Below are 12,780 nucleotides of genomic sequence, written 5' to 3'. Positions count from 1 at the left end.
AGGCGTTCTGCAAGGTGAGAGCAGTGAGCAATTCAACCGATATGACAGCATGAAATTTTTTTTCCGTATTTCAAGGATAAAATATCCTCCAATCAAGCTTAGTATCTAAAAAAAAAAAATCATCCAGGACTGTCTCCGAAAATTAGAATATTGTGATAAAGTTCTTTATCTTCTGTAATGCAATTACAAAAACAAAAATGTCACACATTCTGGATTCATTACAAGTCAACTGAAATATTACAAGCCTTATTATTGTAATATTGCTGATTATGGCTTACATCTTAAGAAAACTCAAAAATCCTACCTCAAAATATTAGAATATCATGAAAAGAATTTTTTTTTGTTTTTTCAATTGCATTACAGAAGATAAAGAACTTTATAATAATAATAATAATAATAATAATACATACGATTTGTATAGCGCTTTTCACGGTACACAAAGACGCTTTATCACAATATTCTAATTTTCGGAGACATTCCTGTATATAGAGTGACACGGATATTAAGGGGCCACTTTATACGGTAAAAATGCGTTTGTCTAAGCAAACGTATGGATGAACAACCAGAGGGGTCAATTCTACGCCCGTCGTGTTGGAGATGCAACTGGGATGGCGGCGTTAGACGCCGGGCCATGACAGTGACAATGAGGCTTGTCCTAGCCTACAATTCTTTGTTTTTTTTTTTCTTTTTTTCCTTCCCCACCATCTGTGTCACACACACACACACTGGAAAGACAGAACGTCTTTATTAGCTCTCTGGATGCAGGCTGCGCCCAGCTTGAGATTGCAGGACTGACCCCTCGCTGCGAGCGGCACACGGGAAATGTTTACCCAAACCCCGCCGAGCGCCGCCATTAACCTCTTTCTGGATAGGCGACAAACAAGAACGTCCCTTCATGAGGGCAATAAAGACGGGAACACCTCGCCAGGACCATCACGACAATCATCTCATTACGAAGCCGCGGGAGGCGGTGATGAGCGCGGGGGGGTCGGCGGTCTCCCGGGGAATCGTTCGCCGCGGGTGTACCGATGAGGCAGACGCTCGGCGAAGTACCTGTTATACGCAATGAAGTGCAAACATCTGATTAACCCCCGGATGGGATGGGGTGGGGGAACGCGAAGCCCCGACCCCGATTCCATCGACCACCTTTGCCCGAAGCGGTCCTCCGGCAGCCTTCTCTTCCCGCCCCCCCCGCAGATTTAGACGGATATCCTGTGGCTCTGATTAAACCCCCAACCTTGGAGGGGGTCTGGCCATCGGAGGAAGCTTCCCCTTCTTGAAGGACCCATAGGCGTAATTCAATCACACCTCGATAATTCCCCCGATGCGTCAGTCGGTAACCCCCACCCCCCCACCCACACACACACACACACACATCAAGCCGAGATCGACATCACAAGCTCATCCCCGGATTGAGCCCCCCCCCCCTCCTCTGGGACAGGTTTAAGAATCCGCTACTGTGTACTTTTTTTTTTTTTTTTTTTTTTTTTTTTTTTTTACCTGACTCATTTGAAGTGGCCATTATTTTAATTGAAAAAGTTATCCACCCGCCAAAGGCAAAGCCAAAGAAGATGGTGTGTGTGTGTCGGGCGGAGGGGTGTGTGTGTGTGTGTGTGTGTGTGTGGGTGGGTGGGGGGGGGCGGCAGAGAATTAAAACAAAAACACCAGATGGTGATATACATGGTTAAAAATGATTGTTTATACTTACTGTTTGATTATGTGTGATAATGAGAGAGGGATTCCTCAAGGCAATTAGCGTCTGCGGCGGCCATATTGCGAGAGGACGGGCGAAGGACGGCGTGAGCTGCTGCGAAGGAGCGCTTATCAAATATCACCGCCGGGGTGATTAGAGTAATAAGACACCGCAAGGTGAGATAGGCCAGTCACTTACTCTTTTAGTATGTCTCCCCACGCGTGTGTGTGTGTGTGTGTGTGTGACAGTAGCTTAGAGGCGAGCTGACAGCGACTCCTTCCATCTGTTTCTACATCTGAATGTCCGCGTTCACTCCCCCACGTGCCTCAGCGCCGCTGTGCAAGAGCGGCGTGCACGTAATGGAGGTTGCCGTACGGGCCCTGGCCAAACGGGGGGGGGAAGGGGGGAGCGGGAAATGAGGAGGGGAGGCGCGACACTTACCCCTGGCAGAGTCTTCTGTTCATGGAGGGCGCTCTGGGCTTTCAGTGCTGACTCTCTGGCACAGTATGTTAGAAAGGCACATCCTGCAGTGGAGACACAGGACACGTCCATTACACAGGACCCAGACCAGTACATCTAGGACTAGCGGTCGTAATAAAATAGCCGGAGCCGTTTCTGAAGTTTTTTTTCCGTCCCCTTCGTGAGGTGTCTGGAGACGCTCGGCCGACAAACGTCCGCGTTAAGAGCGCGACGTCTTGAAATATAATGAAAGCAGATTAAACAGATTTTCTAGTTAGAGGAAAAACCTATAAAGTTTTGGAAATTCGTAAACACACGCGGGCGTGCCCAGGCGTGCACGCCGAGGCGGCAGATGTACTTACATCGGAGAGCAAAGTCGAAACAGCTTGCAGGCCGGCCTGCAGATGCTACGCCGGTACCTGCAGGCTGATAGTTTATTCCACGCGTGTTAGCGCCCACGAATCATTCATCAGATCTGGCACTTGTGAGTGTGTGTGTGCAGGTGTGTGTGTGTGTGTGTGTGTGTGTGTGTGTGTGTGTGTGTATGTGTATATGTGCGTGTGTGTGCTTCCTCTCTTTTCATACATAACAAAGAAGACACTGTGTATTTCTTTGCGTTTTCCTCCCCTTGACCCACTTAATCAACTGCAGTTTTATTTATTTTTGTATTTGATTTATTTGTTGTATTTGATTTATTTGTTGTATTTATTGATTGATTTTATTAATTCTTTATTTTATTTTCCGTATTTTATTTTGATTTATTCATTTTTGTATTTATTTATTTTTGAACTTTCTATCAAAATGGAAGGGCAGGACTCAGCCCCGTAGTGAGTCCGGTTGAACAATATAGCACTTTTCAAGGATACAGAACCATCAATATTGATGGTTGTTTTGATATTTTTATGATTATCAAAGGTAAAAATGAGTCTAAATGCAATTCTAAATGCAACCGGTGAAGAACAGAATCCCTCCATCCTTCTTCTCCTTCAGGCTGTTCCCTTCAGGCGTCGCCACAACCAATAATCTGACACCAAATGACGTTTTACTCCAGCCTGCTCGGACGCATTCCATCGCACCTCGGGAACTTTTAAAGGGAAACGGCACCCTCTAAAAGTTGTTCATTCGCACGTAAATGTCCAGAAAATATAGATACGGATGAATAAACGGCCCCACGACAAAGTACGCGACAGGTTTAGTTAAAGGGGTAGCTTTGCACCGTTACTTACTTGGCAGGGCTGTCAGTGGGTGACCCCATTCAGGAGAGGTTTTGCTCTGTACGGCATAATTTCCTATTACTACATGTTACAATCGCTGCCAAGGAATCCCATGGGACGAGAAAAGAAACACACTTATGCACACACACCCTCTAACACCCCCCACCCCCGAGCAGCATATAGTACCCGTCACCTCTGAAACTGAGCAAAACGCTCTGGCGGCCGGCCAAGAGAGCTCCCCCCTTTTTCTTTTTTTTTTTTTTTTTTCCCGCCACAACCTTCACCCGGCGCCGCGGCGAGGCACTTACTCAGGAGGAAAAATCACCCGGATGACACTGATGGAGCGGCGTGTCGCGCAGCAAGGCGGAAAAGTTTGGGCGCCCGGGGAAAATGCTCCTCATCCTTTTTGACATTATAACCAGGGGGGACGGACGCGAGACGAGGCTCCCCCCGCGGGGACGCGGCCCCGCCGAACCTTATCGGGAAGGTGGGCCACTTTTTCTATCTTTCACTCATTCATCTACTCTATGCTTTTAGTAGCTGTGTTTAAAAAGTTCCCTTCCCTGGTAAAATTTGGGGATAGCAAAAGAGTCATACAAAAACACTCGGTGTAATTATGTTAAAAAAAATAATAGATAAATAAATAAATAAATTGGCTCACACTGATTCACAATTATCCCAATTATATTTTATTTCCAGATTTTCTATTTATTTATAGTTTGTTAAGCTTGTCACTTGAGTGATATTGTGCTATAAAAGAAAGACTGGTTAAAAAAAAAAAAAAGCTTTTTAATTTCTTTTGTAATTGTAGATGGAGTGGGGCGCCGTGTAATGATCGTAGTAATTGTTAATATCAGTGTTATTTGTGGACAGCCAGTTGTTGGTCGAGCGTTTTGTCTCCAACAGGAAGGTTGGCAGTTCTAGTCCCGTGTTTCCCCGAATTTCGGGGAAAAAATTCACGACTCAGTTGGCGCTTGAACCCAAAGGGGTTGTGGTTTGGTGAGGCCGGTTATACAGCGGGGAGAACAACACTACGTTTTCTTTGTCAGGAGGTAACTGGGATGTACCAGCTGTTAGTGAGCCGAGGCTGTCAATGTAAAATGTGTAAATTGACTAACGCCGCAGGAGATTTACTTCATTTTTCAACGACACCACACTAGAAATGTCACCCGTCGCTGTAATGTAGTCATAATTTGAGACTACGACCAATGACAGCAATGTGTGGCATTAAAATGCGTAATGGTAGATTTGCTTGTTTTATGTCGCTTAATTGCAAATTTAATCTCATTGTTTTCTAATCTGGTCCGTCCAAGAGGAATGCGTGGGATTTCGCTGAGACAGTATAGATGTTTGAGCCAAACGCAAAGCCGACAGCGGCTCAAAATTGGTTTACTTCATTTGTTGCGCTTTGCTTGTGTTGAGGCGGAAGGGAAAAAAACATGCAAAACTAGCCTGGGCTAGTGGTTAGCACTTCTGCTTTATAGCAAGACAATCCCAAATCCCAAGTCACGATGAACCCTAAATTGCCGAGATGAGTGAGCGATCAGAGAACAAAACCTGCCTCCGCAGTCGATGCTCCAGGTAGACTTTGGGTCCGTCCATAAATAAATGCATTTCATGCAGGGATTGCTGGTAGCAGGTAATGCATTCATTTAACAGACGCGTAGATGCCGGCCAAAACAGCGTTGAAATGTAGCTAGAAAGGTGATGATGAAATTGTCTATTATATTTGATATATATATATATATCTATGTGTGTGCGTGTGTGTGTGTGTGTATAGACATATATACGTGTGTTTCCATACAGACATATATATGCATATTCACATATATACATAAAAATACATATATATCTATATCTATATATAGATCCATATCTATCTAGGCTTTGAAATGTAGCTAGAAAGGTAATGATGAAATTGTCTATTGTATTTGATAAATATATATATATATGTATATTTGTGAGTGTGTGTGTGTGTGTGTGTGTGTGTGTGTGTGTGTGTGTGTGTGTATATATACATATATATGTGTGTTTACATACAGACATATATATGAAAATTCACATATATACATAAAAATACATATATATCTATATCTATATATAGATCCATATCTATCTATATATAAATGTGTCTATATAAACACATATATACGTGTATATATACACAAACATATATAAATGTAAACACATACACACACACACATATATATACATATATAGATATATACTGTATATGTATGGCCCACACTAGTGATTCAAAACATGTTATTAATACTCATAATGTGTATGTAAATCGTAATCATTTGTCTTGTCGCATGCAAGGCAGCTTATCAGGTCGCTTCACGAAAGCCTCCGAGCTGCATCGCCGTGGTAACTCGTGCCGGCTGTCACATTCACACACAGCTTCACACAGCCACCGACAAATACGCCCCCCCCCCCCCCCCCCTCTCCCCCCGCCCTGGAGAAACCCTGGCTTTTGTTTGTTATGCATTTTTAAAATCTCTCTGAGGTATTTGGGATCAGTGGAACCTGAATAACTAAATGTGTGTGAACATCAGGCGGAAAGGGGAAAAAAAACGTGGTGTTACTTTCATGAATGATGATGAAACTATAAAAGCGTTTACTTTCGAGGGGGTTATGAGGGGTACAGTCCATCTGCATGAACAGTTCTGTGTATCAACTGGTAGTTTTGTTACAAATTTCCATGAATGTTTATGCAATATATAATCCATACATTTCACAAAAAAAAAAAAAACTTCAATGTTTATCATATTTCCCTCCTTGAATCATAGTGATTCATCTCAATTTGGGGCCAAACTAATTTACAGCGCTTGAATTCCTAACAGGAAAATATGGGGGAGCTCGAGATAGAATAAGAAATGTGAAATATTATGCCCACATTCAGCGATGCGGCCCTCCAGAAATGCCATCCACCATTGTCAATTTGTTCCTGCTGTTTTGTCTTGTGGGATATTGGTGCTTCCCCATTGGTCAGTGTTATTTGATATTCATTGCATTTTTTATTAGCATTTTTGCATGTAATTTTTGATCATACCAAGATAAAATTGGTATTTGATGTATAAGACCGAAGAAAGCTGGGATATTTGGCCACAAAGTTATAATAATAAAATAATAATAATATTAATAATAATAATATGGTTGAAACAATTATAATAATAATAGCAATGTGGTTAGTGAGGTAATGCAAAGATGAGGTAATCAGAAAAAAATATATTTTTCAATTCTAATAAATAAATTATATAATAATAATAATTATTATTATTATTGTTATTATAATTATCATTACTTTTATTATTGTTATTATAATTATTATTACATAATAATTATAATTATATAATTGTAAGATAGGAATAATTTATACAATTAATAATAATAGAAATAATTATAATCATGATAACAATTGATATTGATATTATTTATATAAATTGATACAATAACAATAATAATAATAAAAAGAAACGTGATAAAAGTAATGCTAATTATCATAAAGACTTATAATAATAATAATTATATTTAACAAAATAAATAGTGATTAATGTATATAATCATAATTATAGTATTATTACAATTAATAATATATAATCAATAATATATACAATACATAGGAATAATTAATGATATAATTATAATATATAATAATATAATGACTTAAAATATAATTCTTATTATTTTTATCATTGCTATCATTATTATAAGTATTATTGTTATTATTATCATTGTAATTATTATTATTTTAATTGACCCACACTTAAAATAATAATAACAATTATTACTATTATAATTATTATTATTTCTATTATTATTACTGACCCATCCACCTTTGGAATAATAATAACTATTATTAGTATTATTATTATTATCATTATTATCATTATTATTATTATTATTACTATTATTTTTTTATTATTGTTTTTATTATCAAATAGCTGCAACAACAATAGTCAAGATTTCAGTTACGTCTCAGTTGTGGAGGTAATATTTTTATCTGTATTTGCCATTATGTCAGGTGACATTTTCTGTCAAGAACACAGATTTACTTCAGAATAGAAAGCAGTGCATTCCCTCTGGTTCCAATACACCCCTGGTATTATCTTTACTTACAGCAACTGTATATGAGAACAATACTCTCCTGCTGCACCTAACCTAGTTGTCGGTTGTGTTTGCGTGAGCACACACACACACACACACAAACACACTCGTCTGCTTACTCACACATGCCACCGTGGGGCATGACCTACCTGGTGACCCTTTCAAATGTAATCAAAATATTTGACTAGTCCCCGATGTAAGTCTCCTGCATCATTAAAATTCAGGAGAAGAGGAGGTTGTGATGGCGGCTCCAGAACGAAGGGTAAATGGCGGTTGGTTTTTGGCGGGACGGCCTGTGGATCCTCGCGACGGGAAGGTTAAGTGGGGTGAAAACAATACGCCGGCAATCAAAGGAGACGTACTTCAATATCATTTCGGCCGGGGACAAACGCTCGACAAATTACATTTTAAGGCAAATGGAGAAGTAAACCGTCCGTGCTGGTTCAGAGAGACAGAGGAGGAAACACGTCTGTGCACTGGACGCATTTCGGGTAATTACTTAAAGAACTTTTCCTGCCTCCAAACAATTTGTTTTAAAATGGAAATTAGCGCTTGCTCACAATTGCACGCATCCAAACATCCAGAGTAAATTGTGTTTTTTCTTTCTGTTTGCGTTTTTTTTTTTCTCCAAAGCATCAGGTAACGTGTAATTGAAAGAACTCCAGCGTAAATTTGTATAAAATTTCAATTCATTAGTACAGAATTCATGAATCACGAGCAATTTGCTCCCCCCTTTTGTCTCCTCGGCCGTGTCTGATCCGAGAGCGTTCATCAAACTGGCAAAAAAGGATGCAAATGAAGGCTGCAAAAAATAACCCTACCTGTGGAGCGTCTTCCCAGCCCTTTTGTCATTCCATCCACTTACATCGGTGTGTGTGTGTGTTTGTGTGTGTGTGTGTGTGTGATCAGAGCGTTTGCTGTAGCTGTCTGCCTCACACACGGCGCCCTCCCCGTGATCAAAGAGGTCATCTGCAGACTCGAGCTACACCTGTCACTCACAGCTCGCGCTGACTGTCAATCTCTGCCCGACAACTCCTTCGTAATCGTGACGACGTGTGTTTTTTTTTTTTTTTTCAAAAAAAATTTAAAAATCATCTATTAATCATTTGCAGTTATACTCTAGCACGCTGTGTGTTTAACTTTTGACATTTTGATGCCTGGGAAGATTTTTTTTTTTTTTTTTTTTTTTTTTTTTAATATGTCAATTTGGCGAGCTATTTATGGCTCTTTGCGCTGCGCCGGCCTGCCGATGAAAGTGGAATGGATGGGGATATTTAACAACTCTTTGTATCCCTTCCTCCCGGCTGTGTGGCGCGGAGAAGAGTCCCTCCTCTCAGCATCAGAGACGGATTGATAAATAACGCTACTCAAGCGGAGGATTTGCCCCCCGCTATCATTCAGAGTGTCTGAACAATGCACGCGCGCCGGCGCTGACACTAAGTATTATGATAATGTGGTGCTCGGGTGAAAAAAAAAAAAGTGATGGATGTTAAACAGCGCGACCTGGCTGCGCCGCGCACTGACAAGCGCCGTGCCCTCCAATAGTGTCAAGTCATCCTGCTCTGTGGAGAAAAAAAAAAAAAAAAAAAAAAAAAAGGACATCCTGACATAAAGGCAACCGTGCAAGGCGCGTATCATAATCCCATAAAAGAGACACCCGTAGCTGTATCCACCCACTTTAGTGTATGGCATATAAAAATAAATCCCCCGGTTATTCAGAGAGGTCCCTAAATGTGCAAGAGTGAAAAAAAAAAAAAGTTCCCATCAGCAGCCATGACATGTTTTGATCTGCCTTTCAATCCGTAATTGCGTGTCAAAAGGTCGCGGCGCTAAATTGCTCATTAGCATGTCGTCCCCCTTTTTTTTTCTTTTTTTGTTTGTTTGTTTTTGCAAACGGATCATACTCTGTGGTGGATTCAGGCTGGCGGTTTTATTTACGGCCGTGTTGAATGTTTATGAACGTCATGTTTTAGGGGTCTTTGAGTCATCCGTTCCCGGATGCTCTCACAAAACCTAGGAACAGTTAAAGTGTCAAGAAGGAATGCCGTTGGATTCAAGTTTGATGTGGATAAATGGATGGAAAGTACTAGGTATTACATTTGTATAACCTCAGGAAATATATAAGATATTAGGATGTACGGTTAAGCTCTCGAGCTCGAAGCTGTCTGAGGCGCCCGAGATTTTACTTTACAAATCGACAAGTGACATGTCATGCTAATGCTAGCGCGTCGCCCATTTTAAACCGTTACTTAGCCTGCTAACTAACTAAAAGCTAACTATCTAGCCAGAAGAATTTGTTTTGGAAGGCAGAGATGGTGGCGCAGTGGTTAGCGAAGAGAGAAGGTTGGATTCCGACAGAGCGCTTTTCTGTGTGACGGATGAATGGTTTTACGTCTCTAATTGATATGTGAATGAATGAGTGAATGGTTGTATGTCTCTATAAGATGCCTGTATGAAGGAGTGAGTGAATGTTTGAATGCCTGTATAAACTTTAAATTATAGGGTAAATGATTTTACATCTCTAGTTTTATGTCTATATAATGTATGAATGAATAATTGTATGTCTCCATATGGCATGTGAATGAATGAGTGAATGGCTGTATGTCTCTATATCATGTCTGAATGTATCAATGAGTGGTTTTATGTCTCTAGTTTTATGTCTCTACAATCTGTGAATGAGTGAGTGAATGGTTTTATGTCTCTATATGATGTATAAGAGAATGAATTAATGAATTAATGTATGCTACTTTACTATGTGTGAATGAATGAGTGAGTGAATGGTTGTTTGTCTGTATACAACCTTTTAATGTGAGGTTTAATGATTTTACATCGGTAGTTTTACTTCTCTAAATAATGTGTGAATCGATGGTTGAATGTCTCCATATGACAAATGAATGAATGAGTAAATGGTTGTATTTCTCAATATGAGTTGTGAATGAGTGAGTGAATTTTCGTATGTCTCTACATCGTGTCTGAATGAATGAGAGACTGGTTGATATCTCTAGTTTGATGTCTCTCTATAAAGTGTGAATCAATGAGTGAATTATTGTACATCGTCCGATATCCTCCAAATGAAAGGCTGAATGGTCGTACACCTCATGAAGTGTGAATGAATGAGTGAACGGTTGTATCTCTCTATTTGATATGTGAATGAGTGACTGAATAGTTTTATGTTTATTTTTATGGCAGAACAGTGAATGAATGAGTTGCAAGTCTCTAGTTTTATGTCTCTATATAACATGTGAATGAGTGAGTGAATGGTCTTATATCTTCCAATATCCTTTAAATGAGAGGATGAACAATTGTACATCTCCTCATGGGGTGTGAATGAGTGAATGAATGGTCGCATGTCTTGATGTAACCTTTCAATAAGAGGGTGAATGTTGTTGCTTTCCAATTGTGAATGAGTGAGTCGAAGGTTGTTTTTGTCTATATACTTTATGAATGAGTGAGTGAATGGTTGTATGTGAGTGAATGAATGAATGAGTGAATGAATTGATGTTTCTATATGTGGCCCCCGACTGTGGTCCAATCACAGCAGTGGGAAAAGCAGTATGAATGGATGAATGAATGAATGAATGAATGAATGAATGAATGAATGAATGAATGAATGAATGAATGAATGAATGAATGAATGACTGGATGAATGAATGAATGAATGAATCTGAGAGCTTTATCACAACCTCATGCTGACTCTATTTGCCGTCGGCCGGGGTAAAAAGCTAACGTTCCCGGCGCTCCCTGGAGCCGAGCCTCTCTGCCGGCGGCAGCAGAAGTCGGTGGGTCAGTGTTTCAAAGCGTTCTCCTTGAGCGCCGTCGCCGACACACTTCGCCTGCCTCGGCTTCGTTAACGACACTAATCCCATTTCCTTAACTCTTCCTCTCCGGTCCACAGGTACGCCGCAGGGACGCGGTTCCGAAACCGGCCAATAAGAAAAATTCATCCATATAATGCATCGGTGAAATCTTATTAAAAGTGTACACCCGTTTTCTTCTTCCAAAGTGACTTTGAATATCGCGGGCATAACACGCGTTTCCGCGTGGCCTTGGTGGAGGATGATCCGAACGGGCGCCGACTACGGCTTCGGGAAGGGGATTATCCTTCCTCGGGCGACCTATCCTCCGGAGCGTTGACATTCAGGGACGTTCGAGGACGAGCGTAAACGGCACCCACGTCGAAAACGTCGTTTTCATCGATCATCCCGGAGGAGAGACGAAAAATATTTAAAAAATGGGAGCGGTGGGTTTCAGTTAAGCGCCGCCTGGAGGAACAGGAAGTAGGAGGCGACCTGAGGGGGGGGGGGGGGCGCACACGGACCGAGGCGACGGCGGTTTCGACCACAGAGGGGCGCACGACATTTTCCCGATCTTATCGATCGGAAAGCTCAGCCGCTTTTACATCCACCTTCCCTTTTCTTCCCCTTCCGGGAACCAAAAATCCAAGCTCCCCGGTAAACAACAAGTGACCCTCTCATCACAACTGCTGTTACAATGAATTTTAGTTGAACTGAATGAAAAAAGTAAATAAATAAATCAACACCGTTTTAGATTACATTTATATTTTAATTTAAGGTAATACTTTGAAAAGTAATTAAGCCCTGCATGGCCTTTTTTTTTTTTTCTTTTTTTTTTTTACCTGAGCTTCCAATCGGAATGGGGCAGGATTTAATTAAACTATCATTGCAAGTGATCGATCCGGTATTATATTTGTGACTAATCACCGGGTTGGTGTGTGTGTGTGTGTGTGTGTGTGTGTGTGTGTGTGTGTGTGTGGTGAGGGGGGGGTTGATCGCAGAGCAATGGAGAGGACGATGCGCTCCGGATCTCAAGCCTCCCACTATTATATCCTGCTTTTGTACTTCCTGACTGCAACCCACCCACGGAGCGCGGAGTGTGTGTGTGTGTGTGTGTGTGTGTGTGTGTTTGGGGGGTAAACATAGCTGCCACGCAAAAAAAAAAAAAAAAAAAAAAAAACTGTCCCCGAGTCGAACGACGACCGAGAAGATCAGAAAAAAAACCCTCCTCGAATGCTCGCCTTTTCCCGCTTCCGCTTCACGCATTTATTAAATTATTATATTTTTTATTTTTTTTGGGCGGAGCGTTTATTGTGCAGCAAACGGTGTTTTTCACCGACGCCCCCCGCTCTTTCCGCGCGCCCGTGTGTGTGTGTTTTAGTTGAGAAGAAATTTCTGCAGCTGCAGGAAACATCGAACGCACCCCCCCCCCTCACACACACACACACACACACACACACACACACACACACACACACAACAAACCCACCCCCCTGTCCCGCCCCCTCCG

At 41.2% G+C, this 12,780-nt stretch overlaps 1 protein-coding gene across 7 annotated transcripts in view; it reads right to left on the bottom strand.

Moving 5' to 3' along the window:
* The window catches only part of celf6 (CUGBP Elav-like family member 6), a 169,147-nt gene that overhangs the window by 155,570 nt on the left and 797 nt on the right, over positions 1-12,780 (bottom strand). For all 7 annotated transcript variants that reach the window (XM_086175007.1, XM_086175006.1, XM_086175005.1 and 4 more), the window contains exon 2: positions 2,135-2,217. In XM_086175007.1, the coding sequence (XP_086031133.1) occupies positions 2,135-2,217 (83 nt within the window). The remainder of the gene's footprint in view (positions 1-2,134; positions 2,218-12,780) is intronic.

This window comes from Fistularia commersonii, chromosome 27 (assembly GCF_037954325.1).
Source record: "Fistularia commersonii isolate RoL2024-O1a breed Wild chromosome 27, RoL_Fcom_v1.0, whole genome shotgun sequence".
Lineage (NCBI taxonomy): Eukaryota > Metazoa > Chordata > Actinopteri > Syngnathiformes > Fistulariidae > Fistularia > Fistularia commersonii.
Note: the sequence above shows the minus strand (reverse complement) of the source record. Positions and strands in the feature narration are given on the sequence as shown.